General features: G+C 63.8%; 4 protein-coding genes across 4 annotated transcripts; 3 read left to right on the plus strand and 1 right to left on the minus strand.

The window, feature by feature from the left end:
- Positions 1-6,185: 6,185 nt before the first annotated feature.
- On the plus strand, positions 6,186-6,455 carry PHYSODRAFT_505045 (hypothetical protein; the record flags this gene model as incomplete). Its single annotated transcript, XM_009531767.1, has 1 exon — positions 6,186-6,455. The coding sequence occupies one exon, from the start codon at positions 6,186-6,188 to the stop codon at positions 6,453-6,455; it is 270 nt and encodes an 89-aa protein (XP_009530062.1).
- A 1,708-nt stretch (positions 6,456-8,163) lies between these two features.
- On the plus strand, positions 8,164-8,412 carry PHYSODRAFT_419661 (hypothetical protein; the record flags this gene model as incomplete). The annotated part of the gene is made up of 1 exon (XM_009531768.1): positions 8,164-8,412. A coding segment is annotated over one exon (249 nt), but the record flags the coding sequence as incomplete, so codon positions are not given.
- A 4,621-nt stretch (positions 8,413-13,033) lies between these two features.
- On the minus strand, positions 13,034-13,555 carry PHYSODRAFT_505723 (hypothetical protein; the record flags this gene model as incomplete). Its single annotated transcript, XM_009531769.1, has 4 exons — positions 13,034-13,145; positions 13,197-13,259; positions 13,350-13,414; positions 13,469-13,555. 4 exons carry the CDS (start codon positions 13,553-13,555, stop codon positions 13,034-13,036), a joined length of 327 nt encoding a protein of 108 aa, XP_009530064.1.
- A 1,174-nt stretch (positions 13,556-14,729) lies between these two features.
- Positions 14,730-15,323, plus strand: PHYSODRAFT_509858 (hypothetical protein; the record flags this gene model as incomplete). The annotated part of the gene is made up of 2 exons (XM_009531770.1): positions 14,730-15,178; positions 15,221-15,323. 2 exons carry the CDS (start codon positions 14,730-14,732, stop codon positions 15,321-15,323), a joined length of 552 nt encoding a protein of 183 aa, XP_009530065.1.
- Positions 15,324-20,371: the final 5,048 nt, after the last annotated feature.

The raw sequence follows: 20,371 nt of genomic DNA on the forward strand, positions 1-20,371 counted from the left end.
GCAAGGAGCTCCTTATCATGTACCGGGTAGTTGCGCTCAGCTGGCTTCAGCTGACGCGATTGGTAGTAGACGACACGATCACGACCCTCGTGATCGTGCTGCATCAACGCACATCCGATTGCGAAGTCGGATGCGTCACACACAACGTGGAATGGGCGATCTTGGTCGGCCACCGCCAAGATCGGCGCCTCAGTCAAGCCCCGCTTGACTGCATCGAAGGCCTGCTGACACTCAGCAGTCCCAACCCACTCGGCGTCCTTCTTCAGGAGCTGTGACAGCGGGCGTATCATGCCCGCGTAGTCCTTCACGTACTTGCACAAGTACGTGGCCAAGCCAAGGAACTGCCGCAGTTCCTTGACGTTCGACGGCGTCGGCCACTCATTGATCACTCTGACCTTCTCAGGGTCAGGGCGGACACCGTTCTTCCCAACGAGACACTCGAGCACGGGTATCTCGCTCGCCTCGAAGATACACTTCTTCAGGTTCGCATAGAGCTTGTGCTTGCGCATGAGCGCAAGCAGCTTCCGGAGATGCACCTTGTGCATCTCAACATCGCTCATCCCGTCCGCAGCCCGGCTGTGGACGAACACATCGTCGAAGTAGCTCGGTGCGAAGTCGCGCACCGAGCGCAACAAGTGCGTCACGCACCTGTTGAAGGTCGCAGGGGCGTTCTTCAGACCGTGCGGCATCACTAGCCCCTCCCAGAGCATGCCGCTCGGCGTGCTCACTGCCGTGAAAGGGATATCGCTCTCACGCATGGGGATCTGATAGAACCCATCGCGCAGATCAAGAGCACTGTAGATAGTGCTCCTGGCCATCGAATCGATGATAACATCTTTTCGAGGTATCGGCGTCTGCGCCGGTATCGTCGCATCGTTCAGCTTGTTATACGCATGAACGATGCGCCAGCCGCCCTGTGGCTTCTTGACACAGAACGTCGGAGCACTGTGCGGGGATTTCGATTCCCGCACTTGTCCAGCTTTGCGACGACTTTCGAAGAAGTCGTCGATCGCTTTGACCTGCTCTCGCGACAGTGGCCACTGCCGCGTGACACAGTACTTCGTGCCCGGCACGAGATCAATCTCGTGCTGGATTCCCTTGTCCTGTGGAAGCTCCGCAGGAATCTCTTCCGGAAGTACGTCCGCGTACTCCCGTAAGATCTCGTAGTAGGGACTCGTTTTCAACGAGTCCCAGCTCTGCTCTTCAAAGCGCTCCTTCTTCGTCTTCGCACTGAGAGTGTCCTCGCTCTCAGTGGTGGTCTCCATGAAGAACTGCCTCAGTTCTTCATTCTCGCTCTTCGTTCTCTCGGCGTCCGAGAGAATGCATATTTGCTCGATGCGTCCATCGTGCAAGTCACGCGCGAAGCGCTTCCAGCTCAGGACTGGAAGCGAAGTCAACTCCAACGCTTGCGTCGGAGGGTTAGCGAGAGTCATCTCCCTGTACCGGAACCTTGCACAGGTACGCGTCAAGACGTTCAACGTCTCAACGTCCGGCTTCTCAGCCTCCGTCTGCCCGGCAGACATTCCTTGTAGCGTCTCGGCCCCAGGCCGAGACTTGCGCAGCGACCTCCGTCTTCTTGTTTTGCGGAGCCCGGCTCCGCTTGGGTCTTGACCTCGTCCAGGCCCAGCCGTGGACGGGTGTTCTTCTTTAGTACCGCCGGCGGGTTCATCCCGCGGGCGAGCGACTTCAAGCCCGGCTTGGTCGCCCGGCGCTTCGTCGTGCAGCCGGGCTGCACGACAGCATGCAAGTTTTTCCGGTGCGGGACGTTTACAACCGTCCGCACCGCCTGCAGCGTCGGCTCCCGGAGCCGACACGCCATCTTCACCTCGACGCCTGTTATTGGCGGAGCCCTCCATTACGGAGGGTGCGTCGGCTCCCCGAGCCGACGAATCAAATTCACCCAAGCCATCGACTCCCGGAGTCGACGGCGTTACGTCACCTTGGCTCTTATTATTAGCCAGACCTGATCCAATCAGATTCGCGTCAGCCTCCACGGCTGAGGCGTGTGACTCGTCCGCGTCATCCATGCCCCTTGAGGTCGGAGACTCTTCCTGATTCGCTGAAAAGCGGGTGTCGATCTCCGAGATCAACACATTTTCTCCTTCAGCCGTCGGGGGCGACGCCGACGCTTGCTACTCTTGCGCGCGTGCTCGCGCGCGACCAGGGCGTTCCGGGACAGCGGCATTAGGCGCTGTCTCGAGTGGGGAGTCGCGCGCACCTGTCGGTGCGTGCGTAGCGGCAACAGGGCCATCGCTCACTGTTCCGCTGTCGCGACCGAAGCGCACGAGAGTGCGCTTCTCCCAATCGATGACCGGATCATGTCGTGCAAGCCACGGCATGCCCAATACAATGTCAAACTTATCGCCCAGATCCAGGACGATAAAGGTCTCGACAAACTCTTGATCTTCATACGTGAAGCGCACGCGTACCATGCGCTTCTCGGCCTTCACGACGGCACCCGTTGCCAGCCGTACTTCCAACATACTTCGAGGTATCTTTAAATCCTCGAAGTCAAGCCTTGATAGACTTCGCAGTCGAACAAAGTTCTTCGACGCGCCAGAATCTACCAAGCACGGAGAGAGCCGCTTGCTCTCATCGAGGTTACATTCAGGATGACAAGGTCAGACTTGTCATCTTGGTTCTTGCAGTTAGAATGAACCTCACTGGGGGCTGCAGTCCTCAGTGTCGCGTGTCCAAGGTCGACACGCGGAACTGCATTACCAGTAGGGCGCCCCGCGCCTACTGGCGTCCAGCGTTTTTTGTTTGGTTGCGACGGTGCCCGGCACCGCCGCGATAGCCACCCTGCTGATGCACGGGGGCCGTGCACTCCCGAGCAAAGTGACCGATTCTACCGCATCGGTAGCATCGCACATTGTTTCCTTGCAACTGCTGGGGTCCAGTAGTTGCAGCACTCGAGAGGTCCATGGGTTCTGGGCCTCCCGTCCGCACTACCGGGCGTGGCTGTGGCCTCGGCACATGTGCATGCAGCTTAGCCAGCCTGAGAGATGGGCTATCTCTTCCGTGAGTACCCGAGTACTCTCGAAGTACTCGGGTACTCACGGAAGAGATAGGTCTTTACAGGCCCATCTCTCAGCCCCTTCATGAACGTGACGACCTTGGTCGCCTCGTCGATCGGATTGGCCACGATGTTCGAGACCAAGTACCGTGCTCTCTGAGCGTAAGCATGGACATCATGCTTGCCCTGCTGCAGGTCGAGGAACTCCGCCCTCGACCGGAGCTCGTTTTGCGGTGGCTCAACGCTTGTCTGAGCTCTTCCTTGAAGCCCTCGTACGTGCTAAAGCACGTAGGATCCGAGAGTCGGCGTCCATACGCCCAACTTCTTGCACGTCCGCCAAGACATGACATGGCGAACGCGACCTTCGACAACGGTTCGACGATGCGTCGAGCCGCAATGGCAGTGTCGAGTTCGACAAGCCAACGGAGGAGAGGCTCACCCTCTCTTCCAACGTAATTGCTCACGCTGAGCTTCAGCGATTGCGCGCGCGGTGTCGTCCCCGACGACACCGTGGTAGACGAAGCAGCATCTCGCTGCTCCCTCATGATGAATCCCAGAGCAACACCATGTTGCTCTGTCGGCGTTAGCGTACGCACCATCGTAGCTACAGCCGCCTCACCAATGACTGTTGACAGTCGTTGGAGAGCTTCCCACTCTGGGTCCGACAGGTGGGGACAGTCAGCGCGTACAACGTGAGTTGCGGGCGTAGTGGAGCTTTCCATGGACACCTCCGTATCCATGGGAAGGTTCCCAGCTCCGCGTTCGTGCGGTGACGTACGAACTCAGGTAGTCGGTCGTTGGACGGACTACAAAGTGCTACCAGGTGTAATGGGCCTACTTTGGCTCACTACTTTAGTTACACGTGTGCGCGTGTATGTGAGGAAGCGTAGCTTAGTTTAAATTAGTTAATTATACTCGGGCCTCCGAGTATAGATTAATCTAAATAAATGATCCAAATAATGTTTTTGGGTTAAAATGAGAACTGCTATTTTTGTTTTATGTTTCTGACTTCCTCTAAATGTAATATCTAAGATAGGAATCTGCCAACGGCTGGTTGGCAGAATTCCAATGCTATGCATGTCACTCATTGGCTAAGAGATGCTGCTCTCAGCCAATAGGAACCCTAAGTCTCTATGGACCACCCGTCGTGGTGGTCGTAAATGTATGTAGCCTTTGGTGTGTCTACACCAAGGTCGAGAAAGTCTTTCGAACCTCTAACAGACGTCGTATCTGTTAGAGTTACAAGTGACTGTAGCCACTTGTGCGTGTAACCCTGTTCCAGTCCACGCCTGTATGCGCCGCCCCGCCTCGCTTGGGAAGGCTCCGCTCGTCTCTGCTTCTCTTCCTGTCTGGTAGTCGCAGCCCCGCTGGTACTTGAACGCCCTCATCAGACTTTGTATCGCTGCCGGTGGGGGACGATAGTGAAAGTAAGATAAATATCTTAAGGATTGGCATAGCCGGTGCTAATTTGGATTCAGCCTACGATATTCAAAGTGTTACGGTTCATCCGCATACGAATTAGCTAGAAACGAATGTCAGTGAAAGAATTATATATCACTAATCGTGATAAAAGTTTTGACTAGCTCTGTAACTTTGCTTAATCGGTAGGGCTTACGTATTTATATTGGCGCCGCTTTACTTAAATTAAGTATGTAATTTATTAACATAGCCTATGATACTAGGGCTCCGCGAAGGCTGGGATAGGAGGTTTTTGGGATAAACCTTTTTATTAGTTGTTTTGTTACGATCCACGGTCATCTCCTGCGCCTGCTTCGCAGCCGCAGCATCTGCCCGGTAATTCATCTCAACGGCGAAGATGCAAGATACGACTTGGCAGTAATTATACACAGTAATGAAAAGAACCTTGCTCGAGATCTGCTTATAGCTAGTAGAGAAATGAAAATACTTGCCAGTGTATGCTACTAGGGTAGTCCGTCCGCTTCAATCATTCGCTTTACTTCACTCCATATATGTTACTGACTCATACCGGTTCAAACTGCCCACGCATATAAACCTTTTGGAGGCCCAGTGGGGCACCGGGGCCATACCGGTGTGATGGGTAGCCTACCGATTCGATCTGCCCAGTCAAGAGGGGTCATCGTTTGACTTGACGTACCACGGATATAATCCTATTTGGTCTGCGATAGCAGCACTAACGTTGCTTCCTATCCCAGTAAAACTGCTCCTAAACTTACATTCTTCTGTAGCATCGCCTACAGACCAACGGCCTCTTCCAGTTCGCGGTCAGCTCGCCGTCCGTTTGAGCTTAAATGCTACTTGCCAATACCACCAATTTCGGAAATTTGACAATATTTGTGATGAGTGGGGATGGTTTGGGGGTCGATCCATTACCGGAGAAACACGCTTCCACCTGGGTATGTTCCTGTTTTTTTGGGGTCTGAGTGAGCTCGATGAGTGAGCTCGATGCTTATCAAGCCACATAATTATCTGAAAATAGCTTGCCAACATGAATTCACCTCAGAAAACCATAGTATTTTTGTGGGGGATGGGAACGGGTCTTAACAGGGGTATAGTGGGGGAAATGGTCCCCATTTCCCCCAATTAGGGAGGCCTGGCCCATGAGTCGTCAGGCCTGTAAGTTTAGGCTTACTACCAGTACAGTACTCGGCGGCATCGATCGAAATCGGCGTCTCGTGTGCATCGATCGACCTTGGCCATTCAAGGAGCCCACCAATGAACCATAGAAGCAGACGGTGTTGTGTATTACTGTAATAACCCCACTTAGATTTGTCCTAGGAGATAGGACCAAATCGTGTTTTGGTGTGGCACACACCGCCGTTTTTGTCCTAGGGAGCCCGAAAAAGGACCAAAATGACTTGATATTTGTATGGGATGTTTTTGACCCCCCCAAAGGTGTGTCTTATAAGGCGCATCGGGCAGGGAAATCGGCGCTAAAGATAGCTCCAGCTGAGACCATACTGAAATCAAGTCAAATTTGTCCTAGGCTAGGACAAATCGGCAAAATTCGATGTTAGAGCCTGTTCGCTACGTAGCTGGAGATAGAGACGAAAACCAAAAGTGTGACCGGATTGGTCAAAAGTAGGTAGCACACAACAAGACAACTAGAGATGGCACTGTGAATTCGTCTCCAGCTCTTTGAGGTGGAGAGGGGCGGATCTACCTAGAGATTTACAGGGCCAGGCACAACATGGGAGACGAAGATGCAATTGTCCTCGCTGCGTGCTCCGCCGTGGCACAGGCTGTGGCTTTGTATGCAGACAGTTGCGAACCAGGACCTCCTGCTGGCAAGAAGAACCGTTTTACCGTCACCACTCTGCGCTTCGAGTCGATGCTTCAATCATCAGCCTATTCAAGCTGGTTCGAGACCAATCTGCGCTGTACGAGATCCACCTTCTTCCGTATAGCTAGCTTTCTACAAGATCATGGGGTCGCTTTCGCACAAGCTAAGGTCAAGTAGCATTCCTACGAAAAGAAGGTGGCAGCGGCGCTGTATTTCCTGGGCTCAGCGGGTGGATATCGCGAGGTGGGAGCTGCAATGGGCATGGCTAGAAGCTACGTCATGGAGATCACTACGGAGGTAGACGTTAGAAGCTCCTTTCGGACGAGACTTGCCTCGACCCTGTGCTGCTTGCGGTGCGGCCGAGGCTTGCAGACGCTCGAGCATGCGAGATGGAGCGGGAGTAGGCTCTGGCGTAGCAGACATCGCCACTGATACTTGAGCTAGCGGAACAAATGTGGACGCAGTCTCGGCGCCTTCTAGCAGCAGACCTTCATCACCGGCAGATGGTGTCAGCGAGACGAGGGGCTCGGACGCTGGCGTTTCGTCATGACGTGCGGGGGGCGCTAGAACCGAAGAGCCTTGAGCAGCGGCATGTGCCGCACGCGTGGCCGCACTGGTGAGGCGAGTCGGCATTTTCTCAAGTGGGGAGGAGAGCCATCCCATATCTGTCCTGTGATTGGCTTAAAATTTGTCTGGAGATGGATACATAGCGAACGAGCTGTAGGTGGAGATCAAGCACCATCTCCATCTCTAGTACAACGCGAACAGGCTCTTACAAGAGACAAGTTTTCAACGGCTTATATCTCGAGAAGGACAATGGAGGACGCTAAACCGATAAGACCACCAGGACAGCTAGGACGGGGGATTGTGCCCATGTAGTCACATGATCCTATTTGTTTCTAGTTATACGGAGCGAGGCGCCTAACTTTTGGTCCTTCCATTTGTCCTACGGATTGGGCTAAGTGGGGATAAGAGCGCGCAGCTTTCTCCTCAGTATTGGCGCTATCGAACAGCGTGCGAGGCGAGTATTTTCTTGTCATTCTCCTTTGCTGTCCCGCTTAAAGTGTCCTTCTACTTTAATGACCGTAAAAGATCACTAAGGAGGTCACTTTCCGTCGGACACCCATCCACCCATGTTGAACTCACACCACATCCTTCCAAGAAGCCAAAGCAGTCCGCAGCCTTCCAAGCGCCTCAACATGCGCGTCACTGACGTCGCCGCAGGCGGCGGCGCTGCCCCACCGCCCACCGCCCAAGCCGCAGCTCCTCCCCCGCAGGCCCAAGACGCGCGCCCAGCCGCAGCATCTACTGCAACAGCAGCAACTGAAGCCTCGGGCCTCTCCGCCGCCGTCCTAAGGGGCTGCGTGGGGGGCTTCTACCGCGCCGTGGAGCGCGTGACCAACACTCTGAGCGACGTGGAGCTGGCGCCGCCCCAGGTCGTGGTCGTGGGGCAGGCAAGTCGAGCGTGCTGGAGAGTGTAGCCATGTTGCCATTGTTCCCTCGCGATAGCGTCATGTGCACGCGGCTGCCGGTGCTGCTCAAGCTCCGGCACATGTCGCAGAGCGACGTTGAAGTGGCCGGCGACCCGGAGCTCATGCCGCACTGCAGCGCGCCGCCGCGCGCGGAGCAGATCCAGATGCACCTGCTGTACGCGGACGGCCGCGCGCCCGTGGCCTCGAGCGCGGGCTTCACGCGCGCGCAGGCGGCGCAGCTCATGCGCCAGTGGATGGACCAGATCGTGGCCGAGCAGCACGCGGACCGGCAGCTCCGCGGCGTCGTGGAGCACGTGCTGGAGATCGAGGTGGCGTCGCCCCACGTGCCCAATCTGAACCTATTGGACCTCCCGGGGATCGTGGCGGGCAAGCTCATTGACGAGCCGGACGACATGATGCAGCGCACGCGCGCCATAGTGGAGAAATATCTGCAGCTGCCCCACACGCTCGTGCTGGCCGTCGTGCCGGCGTCCGAGCGCGTGCGCAACTCTCAAGCCTTTCAATTGGTGCAGCAGTACAATCTAATGGACAAGACCATTGGCGTGCTGACGATGGTGGACCGCGCGCTGGATGACACGAACCCGGACGGACCGCTGGCCGAGGTGAAGAGCCGCCTGGACGGTACGTCGAGTGACATTGTGTTCTTGAAGCAGGGTTACGTAGCTGTGAAGAACCGCGACTCGCGAGCCAAGACGGAGATGTCACTGGAGGAGGCCAAGGCGGAGGAGAACGCCTGGCTGGAGGAGAATCTGCCGGGGTATATTGGCCGAGGACTGGCCTCCAGCTCGGTGTTGGTCATGAAGATTGAGAAAATGTTGGCGGAGCATGTACGTACGCAGTGGGTGCCTAAAGCACAGGCGAAGATCGAGACGGAACGCAAGCGCGCGGAGAAGAAGCTGGCGAGTATGGGACCCGACCCTCAAGATATTGTGAACGACTTTCTTGGGGTGTACCCGACTGCTGCGAGGAAGAGGGTGCTGGAGCTGGTTAAGCCTGTTCTGCCGGCCTTGATGAGCCAGGTTGACGAGGAAATATTGCGGCTCGCGGCACTTGTTCACGCAGATTTCCTCAAGTCGCGTGAAGAACATGAACTGATACTGGCTCCGTTTCAAGCCAAATCCAAGCTAAAAACCATGTTCGGTTCGAGTTCTGGGGGGTCGTTGATGGCAGCGTCACTGCTGATGATGGACTCCCACAACAGATATCTCACGAGCCACTTGGTCCAGATCCTGAAGAACGTGGTGCTTCACCTCGTGCGGCTCATCCAGAAGACGCTGGAGGCGTCGACACAGATCGCCCCATTGCGGGACCGCGGGCCGGGCCCTCTGGCGGCCAAGACGAGGCCCGGTCCGCCGCTTCAACCTCGCGTCGCTTCGCGGCGACGGCGAGCGGACGCGGGCCCGCGGACCGTCCGCCGGGCGGGACCGGGCCCCGTCCACCTGGCCTCACTATGCCAGGATCCCGGGCCTCTCGTGCGCCGCGCGGCACGGTCGCCACGGCCGAACAACACGGCCTCGAGGACGCGGCGCTTCGGCGAGGCGCGCGGAGCGACGGCTCCTGCGCAGCCCCCACGCCTGCTACGGACCCCCACGTGCGCCGTTTGGCTGCCCAAGACCCCCCGCCAGCCCCTCCAGCGCGCGCCGCCGCCGCAGGATCCCCCAGTGAGTTGGCAGGACCCGGCAGGGCGGCCGGCAGGCTGCCCGATTGGGTAGCGCCTGGGGCGGCGCTCGCAGCCGCCACTGCGCGGGCCCTGGCGGTCCGCCACGGGCCCAGCGACCTGGACGATGACAGCAGCGAGGACGACGACGGCCTCGCCGGCCCTGCCGCCGCCGGCAGCGGCCCCCAAGACCCCGCCGATGATGCTGGCCGACCCGGCAGGGCGGCCGGCAGGCTGCCCGTCGGTAGAGCGCCCGCAGCCGCCACGGCGCACGCTCCCACGGGTAGCCAGGGCCCCGACGACCTCCGCCGCACCCAGGACGACGACGGCGACGGCGACGACGAGGACGGCCAAGACGACCCCGCCGCCGCCGCCAAGCCCCGCCAGGACCCTGCGAGTGTGTTGCCCCGGCCCGGCAGGGCGGGCGGCAGGCTCGCCGACATGCCAACGCCTGGAGCCGCGCCGGCTGCGACTGCTGCAGCTATTGCTGAGGCGGCAGTTGCAGCTGACGCTGCGGCTCGGGCTGCCGACCAAGTCGCCGCGCAGGAGCCGGTGCAGACGACGTACGCACACAGCGCCACCGAGTTCAAGTGCAGCGTGTGTGCGTACGTCGCAGGCAACTTGGCTACGCTCGTCGCCCACCGCAGATCGGCGCACCGCGGCACCCGCTTCTCCGACATCTTCGACAGCGGGTGCGCGTGCAGCCTCGTGTTCCACTCGCGGATGGCGGCGACGAGCCATGCCCTCGCCTGCGCACAGCGCGCCTCGCAGGCGGCGCCTTCCCCCGCAGAGGCCATGGACGTTGACCAAGGCCGCGTCCGGCCCAGGCAGCGCCGCCCATCGCCTCGCCGACCCAGCGAGCGACGCCCGGACGGCAAGCGCCGCCGCCTCAACAGCGAAGACGACGCCGACGCCCAGAAGCCGGCCGAGCACCTGCAGCTCGCGGACGAGGACGGAGCCGAGAACCACACCCCGGTGCACACGCCATCAGCGGCAAGCGCCCACCAAGCTCCCGTCCTCGCCGTATACGTGCACAACGCGGAGCGCTTCACGTGCACGCTGTGCACGTTCACGGCAGCCAGCTTCAGCTCCTTGCAGAGGCATCGGACCACCCGGCACCGGCGCGCAGTCCTCCAGGACAAGTTTCTGGCGGGCTGCGCGTGCGGCACCCCCATTGCGTCGCGGCCAGCGGCAGCTAAACACGCGCAAGCGTGCGCCGGCCGTTCGACTGCACTTCCGGCTACGGCTCCGCCAGTGGCAGGGACATCAAGCCCCACCGATGCCGCAGCCACCGCCACCGTCGCGGCGGCCACTGTCACGCCCGACTCGCCCCAACCAGCAACCCCGGAGCTCGCAGCGCCCCCCCCGCTTGCGAGCCCCACTCATCCCGAAGTTGTTGAAGTGCAGGAGCAGCCGAGCCAGGGACGATGGGGGCCAGCGCTACCCCGAGCTCTGGTCGCTGAACGTGTCGCCGCGCGCCTTGGTGCCATTCCAGCACCACGCTGGGAACCTCCGCTGCCCCGAGAGCTGGTGTCCACCCGCATAGCTGCGCGTCTCGGTGAGGTTCCAGCGCCTCGCTGGGGCCCACCGCTGCCGCGCCGCATGGTGGCGTCTCGGATCGCCGCTCGCCTGCTCCCACCAGAGCCGACGGCTGACGGCGAGACCAAGGAGGACACCCCGGCGGACGGAGCCGACCTGACGGCCAGGGACGCAAACCAGGAGAACAACCCGGCGGCCGCACCCGACCGGACGGCGACAGCGGCGGCGATGGACATGGACAGCGGCGCCGACGGAGAGTGGCTGCTGCGCTTCGACGGCGCCTGCCGCGCCAACCCAGGACCCGGCGGAGCTGGTGCAGCGCTGTTCAAGCCCGACGGCTCCGTGGTGTGGACGTGCTCCCACTACATGCCGAGCAGCAGTGAAACGAACAACACTGCCGAGTACTCGGCGCTGCTGCTCGGGCCGAGAGCCGCTGCCGACCACGGAGCGACGTCGCTGTGGGTGGAAGGCGACAGCATCCTTGTGATCCAGCAGGTGCGCGGCATCTTCGCAGCGAGGAACGCCGTTCTACGCCGCCTCCGCGACCACGTCAAGGTGGAGCTCGCGCGGGTGGGGAGCTTCTCACTCCACCACATCGACCGCCAAGCGAATGCCCATGCCGACCGCCTGGCCAACCGAGCCCTCGACCTCCGCCGGACGATGATGGAGTGCGGTGTTCACACGGCAGGCGACGGCTGTACGAACACGACGCTGGACCCTATGCCCGTGCTGCCGCCCCAGCCGACACCCCGCACTCCGCCTCCGACACCCGCGGCCGACACCAACATCGAGATGCAGGAGCCGGAGGACGAGGATCTCGCCGACATCGACGACGGCGAGGTCTATGCGGCCATGCGCATCGGGCCGGACGCAGTTCCGCAGCGTCGACCCCGCCTCCGACTACGCCAGCTCACCGAAGCTGAGGACGACGCTGCCCGCGAGATGGTGGAGCGGCTTGGCGCGACGCTGGCGGCCAAGATCACTGACGCCAGTGACTGGGAGTCGGCGGAGGGCTACATCACAGCCCTCCCGCACCTCCTGTACGACAAATTGCAGCCGTACTCCCAGGCCCAGCGACGCCCCGAGCCGCGTCCCCAGCGACAGCGACAGCAGCACCAAGGCAGCCAGTGCCCGCGGCAACAGCGGCAACAAGGCGAACAGCGACGGCAGCGCCCGCTGCACGACCAAGGGCAGGACCGCCGCAGCCTGGAAGGCGATGCACATGGAGACAACGAGCGCGATGGCGACGCCAGTCAGCAGGACTCGGCGCGACGGAGGCAGTGCAGGCGCCGCGGGCGCTCTGGTGCAGCGAAGCGGCGACGTCGCCGCCGCCCGCCGCGGGTGACTCGACACCACCGCGAGCACCGCCTCGACGAGGCCTTGGACGACCTCCACGCCGTGGAGCAGGCTTCGCCCAGAGACCGCACTGCTGTTCGCCGAGCCCGCCGCCGCGTCGGCCGCGTCAACTCGGCCATCGACCAACAGCACCTGCGTCACCGGTTCGACACGGACGAGAAAGCCTGCGTCGAAGACATCCTGGCCAAGGCACGCGCGCAGCGGGAGACACCAAGGACAGCGGCCTCCAGCGCCGGCACCGCATCGGACCCAGCGGCGCCAGCGGCAGGCGCTACAGACGACGGTACCTGCCCCATTCCGGGCGATGAGCTCTGGCGGTACTTCGACGGCGTCAACACACCCAGCCAGGAATTCGCTCCTGACGCCCCGGCGGGTGCTGCCTTCCGCTCCGCTATGACCCACCTGCCTGCCGCGTCGAGGTTCAGGGAGCTGCTCACGGAGGCGCCGACACAGGACGATATCGAGTCACAGCTGCAGCACGCCCACGGCACCTCCAGCCCCGGCCTCGACGGCGTCGGCTATGACGTGTACCAGCACTTCGCCGCGCAGCTCCTGCCCGTGCTCGCCACCGCCTTCCAGAAGTGCTGGGAGGCGAAACGTGTGCCCCAGAGCTGGAAGCTCGGGGTGGTGCGGCTGCTGCACAAGAAGGGCGCGCGCGAGGACCCGGCGAACTGGAGGCCCATTTGCCTCCAGCAAGCCATCTACAAGCTCTACACGGGGGTCCTCGCGCGGCGGCTGGTACGGTGGATGGACGCGAACGACCGCCACGCCCCGGGGCAGAAGGGCTTCCGAGCGGTCAACGGCTGCGGGGAACACAACTTCCTCGCGGCCACGCTCGTCGACCAGGCCCGCCGCAAGCGCCGCCAGCTCTACGAAGTCTGGTACGACTTCCGCAACGCGTTCGGCAGCGTGCCGTTCGCGCTGCTATGGGATGCACTCGCGCGGCTCGGCGTCCCCGACGACTACGTCACCATGTGCAAGGGGCTCTACGAGAGCGCGGCGTTCGTCGTCGGGAACGCCGCCGACGGCACAACGGCCCCGATCTCGCTGCGGGTGGGAGTCTTCCAAGGCTGCCCGCTCAGCCCACAGCTCTTCAACGCTGCCATCAGCCCGCTGCTCTTCGCGCTGAAGCGACTGCCGGCCACGGGAGTGCCGCTGTCGGGCGATGACTGCCCCGGTGCCTCGGCGTACGCCGACGACCTCAAGATCTTCAGCGGCACCGAGGACGGCATCAAGCGACAGCACGCGCTCGTGGCCGACTTCCTCCGCTGGACCGGCATGGCGGCCAACCCCAGCAAATGCTCCGCCATGTCGATCCAGCGCGACCGCCGCGGCGTGCTCAAGGCGGACGACCTCAAGCTGGAGCTGGACGGGTCGCCGATCCCCGCGCTGTCCATGAGCGCCTCGTACACCTACCTGGGGGTCGGCGACGGCTTCGACCACACACGCCGCCGCGTCGAGCTCGCGCCCACGCTCAAGCAGCTGAAGGATGACGCGACAGCGCTGCTCCAGTCGGGCCTCGCACCGTGGCAGGTGGTGAAGGCGGTGAAGACGTACCTCTACCCTCGGGTGGAGTACGCGCTTCGCCACCTCCGCCCCTTCCAGCAGCAGCTTGCGGGCTTCGACCGGCACCTCGCGCGAGGCCTCCGCCATCTCCTGCGACTGCCAGCCTCCGCCACAGCGCAGTGCTTCTACGCACCGGTGTCGCGCGGCGGACTGGGCCTACTGCCGCTGACGGAACTGCACGCGGCGCTGCAAGTCGCGCATGGGTGGCAGATGCTGAACTCCAAGGACCCTGCCATCCAGCGCATCGCGCGCGTGCAGCCCCGGCAGATCGCCGACGCGCGCCACCGGCTGGACACTCAAGCGTGGGCGGGCCGCGAGGAGGAGCTGTGCGAGCTGCTGCTCAACTCGCAGCTCGGGACGTCGCCCGACGCGCCGCCAAAGCGCCGCAACGGCGACATCGGCTCGCTCTGGGTCGACGTCCAGCGCCACCTCCGCACGCTCGGCCTCCAGTTCGCGACCGCGCCGGCGTGCGCCGACACCGGTACGGCCGCGGCCACGCTGCAGCTTCGCGTGCCGCACCACGACAAGTGGCTCGACCACCGCACGGTCCTGCGGCACGTGAAGCTGCACATCAAGCACAGACACTGGACCAAGTGGGCGGCCATGCGCGACCAAGGCAGAACGGCACGCGCGCACGGCGGCGTCGGCAGCAGCTTCCTCACGCGGCCGCGAGGCATGTGGGAAGCTGACTACCGCTTCGCGGTGGCCGCCCGCTTGAACCAGCTCGACACGCACAGTGTGCTCAAGCGCCGGCGCCTCCGGGCCCACGACCGATGCAGGCAGCCGGGCTGCTCCCGGGTGGAGACGCTGGCGCATGTGCTCAACCACTGCCCGGGCACCATGGATGCGGTCCGCGGCCGCCACGACGACGCACTCAAGACCATCGAGCGTGCGCTCATCGCGTCGTCGTCGGGCGACCGGCAGGACCGCGTTGAGCTCCGGGTTAACCAGACCGTGCCCTCGCTCGCTGGCCCCGCGCTACGGCCCGACCTCCAGCTGTACAACCACACCAAGAAGACGGTGGCGGTGGTCGACCTGGCCGTGGCGTTCGAGGAGCAGGCGGGCGAGGACCCGGACAGCTCAGCGCTGGCCCGCATCGCCGCACACAAGCGCGCCAAGTACGACCGCATCAAGCGCCACCTCGAGCGCCAAGGGTGGAAGGTGCACCTCTCGGCGCTCGTTTACGGCTCGCTTGGTGCGGTCGCCGGTGGCAACCGCTCGGTTTACACCGAGCACCTGGGGCTGCTCAAGCGAGACGCGAAGCGGCTGGACTGGCAGCTATCTGCCGCGTGCATACAGTCCAGCCGCCGCATCTGGAACCTGCATTGCAGCCAGCACCGCGCCCGCCAGCACGCACAGCGCCCCAGCCAAGACACCAGGGGCAGTCGGGTGACGGAGACCGGGGGGACTCCGTCGCGCTCCGGCCGCCGCTAGACGGCAACCAGGCCCATTGCGGCCGACAGGGCCACACCCATGTAGGGAACCGCCCTCGGAAACCCTGCACCGGCTCACATGGTCCGACCCCCCGATTGGTTCAACCCGTACACCAACTACACACCAATTAGGGACTCCCAGGTAGTCACTACCAGGACGCAACGGACTAACCGGCAGGTAATACATTAACCCTTTCTGTTCTAATCAGTGTGAAAACTGGTTTCCCTGCTTTTGGTGGGGTCTTTTTCACATTTATTTTTGGAACTGCTGCTTTCGGTTAGCTTGCTAGCCAATCGCGGTACGGTCTCCGGGGGCTTTCACCTATCCCCCGCGAGGCCAACTACTACTTGATCTTTTCTATCCTCTTCCTTCTTCTGCCTACGGGCCGGCAACTACCTTTTCGGCCCTTCACCACCGCATCGGCGCATGCGCTTCTGGTGGCCGGACTGGCAGCCCCGGGAGCGCTCGCCGTCCACCGACAGCGAGTGCTCCACGGCCAGCCACTCCAGCCTCGCCAGCGACGCGTCTTTCTATAGCGCGGCCAGCGACGGGGCTGGGGCGGCTGAGCTGGCGGACGTCCGGGCGGGGGCGGATCCGCTAGGGCTTCGGTTACGCATTGGGGATCCGCCCGCCCCCGTTTTGGGCTCGGCCGGAGCCGAAAATGGCCCCGGCGACCCTCCACGCGCGGCGCCGCTGCTCGGCACCGGCGAGGAGTTGGCCGGCGCAACTTCGGGCACGGGTCCGCGACCCGCTGCGCCCATTGCGCCCATTGCGGGACCGCGGGCCGGGCCCTCTGGCGGCCAAGCCGAGGCCCGGTCCGCCGCTTCAACCTCGCGTCGCTTCGCGGCGACGGCGAGCGGACGCGGGCCCGCGGACCGTCCGCCGGGCGGGACCGGGCCCCGTCCACCTGGCCTCACTATGCCAGGATCCCGGGCCTCTCGTGCGCCGCGCGGCACGGTCGCCACGGCCGAAGAACACGGCCTCGAGGACGCGGCGCTTCGGCGAGGCGCGCGGAGCGACGGCTCCTGCGCAGCCCCCACGCCTGCTACGGACCCCCACGCGCGCCGGTTGGCTGCCCAAGACCCCCCGCTCCGCCCCTCCAGCGCGCGGCGCCGCCGCAGGACCCCCCAGTGAGTTGGCAGGACCCGGCAGGGCGGCCGGCAGGCTGCCCGATCCGGTAGCGCCCGGGGCGGCGCTCGCAGCCGCCACTGCGCGGGCCCTGGCGGTCCGCCACGGGCCCAGCGACCTGGACGACGACAGCAGCGAGGACGACGACGGCCCCGCCGGCCCTGTCGCCGCCGGCAGCGGCCCCCAAGACCCCAGCAGTGTGTTGCCCCGACCCGGCAGAGCGGGCGGCATGCTCGCCGAGGGTGGAACCCAGGCGCCCCCAACACCAAGCCCAGCTGCGGCTGCGGCTGCCGCCGACGTAGGAACAGCCGCAGCCGCAGCTGTCCAAGATGCAGCAACTCCTGTTGTGCGCGCCACCGTGGGGCACCGCGCGCGCGCTACGCCGAACCCAGCACGCTACTATCAGCCACGCGCGCGCGTGGAGCCCATGACAGGCGACGCGCTCCGCCGGAGCAGACGCTGCAAGAACCATGGCCACGACGGAGGTGACCAAGAGGCCAAGACGGAGGAGAGCGATGCCACGGCGGCTAAACTCGCGGCCGTGCAAGCAGCACCGAGGACCCAGCCCCAGCACTTTGGACCGGACGACGGCCAGCAGGGCACGGTGCAGGCGCGAGTGCGCGTTGTGCGCGTACGTCGCCCCGAACCTCGCGACGCTGGTGGCGCACCGCCGAGCAGCACACCACGGCACCCGCTTCCAGGACGTCTTCTCCAGCGGGTGCCGATGCTCGCTCATCTTCTTCTCGCGGATCGTGGCTGCATGCCACGCCCAAGCGTGTACCCAGCGCAACCCTCCAGCCGCGGCCGCCACCTCCGCGACGGCCCAAGCTTCGGAAGCAGCGGTGCCACCCCCGACACCTGTTGACCCCCCGACGCGGATCGGGGCTGCTGCGACCCCCACCAGCAGCCCCGCCGCAGCAAGGACTGCCGCTGCAGCAGCCGCACCACGCGGCACTGCAGCAGCCGCACCACGCGGCACTGCGGTGGCAGACACCGCCACCCTGCAGAGCGCTGTGCCCGCCGCTCCCAAGACCCCTGGGCGCCAGCATGTCCCCCCCCGTGCTGACCCCCACCCGATCTCGCCTGGTGCAGCAGGTTACAGGCAAGCGGCGCCGACTCAACCCGACCGCCAGCGCCGCCACCTTCTCCACACGGACGCCCGCGACGCTGCAGGGACCGCCGAACGGGAAGACGACGCCGCCACCAGCGGAGACGACGACGGCGGTGGGCCCGCCCATGCTGGACCGCCATCCCGCCGACGGGACGCCACACCCGGACGTCGAGACGGCACCGGCACCGCAGCCGACGTCGGCGACCAAGGCACAGGCAACGCCGGCAACCACGGAGACGGCGATGATGACGACGGCAACCTCGAAGGCGGCGACGACAGCGACAGAGACGGCGACGCCGCTGCCGCCCGTGCTGGCCCGCCACCCCGCCGAGGTGGAGCCAGCACCTGACATCGAGATGGCGCCGCCGCCGTCGACCGCGGACGCGATGGAGACGACGACACCGCCCCCGACGGTGACAGCTGCAACGGCGACAACGACGACAGCGACGACAGCGCCTGAGGAGACGGAGACGACAGCGATCAAGGAGAAGGAGACGATGACGACGGCAGCGTCCACGGCGCAGACGCCGCCACCTCCAGCGAGACGAGCAACGCGCTGGGGCCCAAGACCTGGCACGAACGACACTGCCCAGGCTGTGAACGACGAGCACGCTGCTAACCCGGCAGCGCACCGGCCACTGGGCTCCGCTGCACCGGTCACCGGTGCAACACGGTGGGGTCCACGTCACGGCGCGATCGGGGCAGCGGCTGTAGCTCGCCTGCTCACAGGCCTACCCACGGCACCAGCACCAGCGACGCGCCGGCCTGCTTCGGCTCGGCGCTGCCCAGACCCGCCCGCTTCCCCCGCGGCCACGACGACAGCCCCCGATGCGATGGACGTCGACGGAGGGCCGGCTATGCCCGAGCCGTGGGTGCTCCGCTTCGACGGCGCCTGCCGCCGGAACCCGGGACCTGGGGGAGCTGGTGCCGCCTTGTTCAAGCCGTGCGGGACCGTGGCGTGGACGTGCTCGCACTACATGCCAAACAGCAGCGAGACCAACAACACCGCTGAATACACGGCGCTGCTGCTTGGCGTGCAGAGTGCCGTCCACCACGGCGCCTCGCACCTGGAGATCGAAGGTGACAGCCACCTCGTCGTAGCGCAGGTCAAGGGCACCTTCGCCTGCAGGAACCCGTGCCTCCGCCAGCTGCGCAACCGCGTCCGCCACGCCCTCCGCGCCGTGACGTCCTTAACGCTCAAGCACATCGACCGGAAGGCGAACGCGCACGCGGACAGACTGGCAAACCGGGCGCTGGACCTGAAGCGTTCGCTGGCTGAGTGCGGCGAGCACCAAGGGGCGATGGAGAGCTGCCTCCACATGGATCCTGCTGCACAACGCCAGCGCGAGCAACCCGCACCTCCTGCCCGCCCCGCGTGCGCACCCACGCGCGCCGAGTCTGCCAGCGATCATGACGAGGACATCGACGCAGAGATTGCCGCGCGCGACGGCGGCGAGGCGTTCCCCACGCTGCCTATCGGGCCCGGGACGGCTCCAGCGCGGCAGCCGCGCCTTCGACTGCGGCAGCTGACCGAAGACGAGCAGGAAGCGGCGGCGTCGGCCCTGCAGGCCATGGCGGAGGAGCTAGCGTGCAAGATCGAAGACGCAGACAGCTGGACCTCGGGCGATGGATACATCAGCGCCATCCCCGGTCGCATCCGGCAGTTGCTGCAGCCCTTCACAGCAGCCCAGCCCCACCCTCGGCCTCCACTGCAACAGCAGCGACAGTGACCGCCCCGGGTGACGCGCACTCAGCGCGAGCATCGACTCGACGAGGCCCTCGACGAGATGGCGGCGGTGCAGCAGGAGCGACCCACCAGCAGATCGGCCGTCCGCCGTGCGCAACGCCGCGTCGGCCGGATCCGCGCCTCGATGCGCCAACAGCAGCTCCGCCACGACTTCGCTCGCAACGAGAGCAAGTGCGTCGAGGACATTCTGCGTGCTGCGTCGGCGGAGACCGCAGCGGAGGAGCACCCGGAGACGTGCCCCATCGACTCGGGCACGCTCCACGAGCTCTTCACGGCGGTGAACTCGCCCCGCATCAACTTCCTACCAGATGAAGCTTGCGGGGCGTTGTTCCGCGAGGCGATGACCGACGTCGGGACACCGCAGGAGCGGCGGAGCGCGCTCACGGACGAGCTGACGATGGACGAGGTGGAGGACCAGCTCATGCAAGCGGCCACGAACTCCAGCCCCGGCCACGACGGCGTGGGATACGACATCTACAAGAAGTTCGCGGCGCAGCTGGCCCCCCTCCTCCACGCAGCCTTCCAGTTCTGTTGGCGCCACCACCGGGTGCCTGCCCCGTCGAAGGTGGGGTTCGTCCGCCTCATCCACAAGAAGGGCGACCCCAACGACCCAGCGAACTGGCGGCCGATCTGCCTGCAGACCGCGATCTACAAGCTCTACAGCGGTCTGCTGGAGCGTCGGCTGTCGACGTACCTGGAGGCGAACGGACTGCTGCCCATGGCGCAGAAGGGGTTCAGGGCGTACAATGGTTGCCACGAGCACAACTTCGTGGCAACCACGCTCCTGGACCAAACCCGACGCATGCGCCGCAGGCTGTACCAGGTCTGGTACGACCTGCGGAACGCGTTCGGGTCCGTTCACCAGGACATGCTGTGGTATGTGCTCCGCCTGCTCGGCGTCGAGCGTGCGTTCGTCGAGCGCTGCGACGACATCTACGAGGACTCCTATTTCGTCGTCGGCAACGCGGCCGACGGAGCGACGGAACCAGTGCGGCAGGAGGTGGGCGTGTACCAAGGCTGTCCACTCAGCCCCCTCCTGTTCATCGCCGCGCTGGTGCCGTT

Source organism: Phytophthora sojae (genome assembly GCF_000149755.1).
Source record: "Phytophthora sojae unplaced genomic scaffold PHYSOscaffold_5, whole genome shotgun sequence".
Lineage (NCBI taxonomy): Eukaryota > Oomycota > Peronosporomycetes > Peronosporales > Peronosporaceae > Phytophthora > Phytophthora sojae.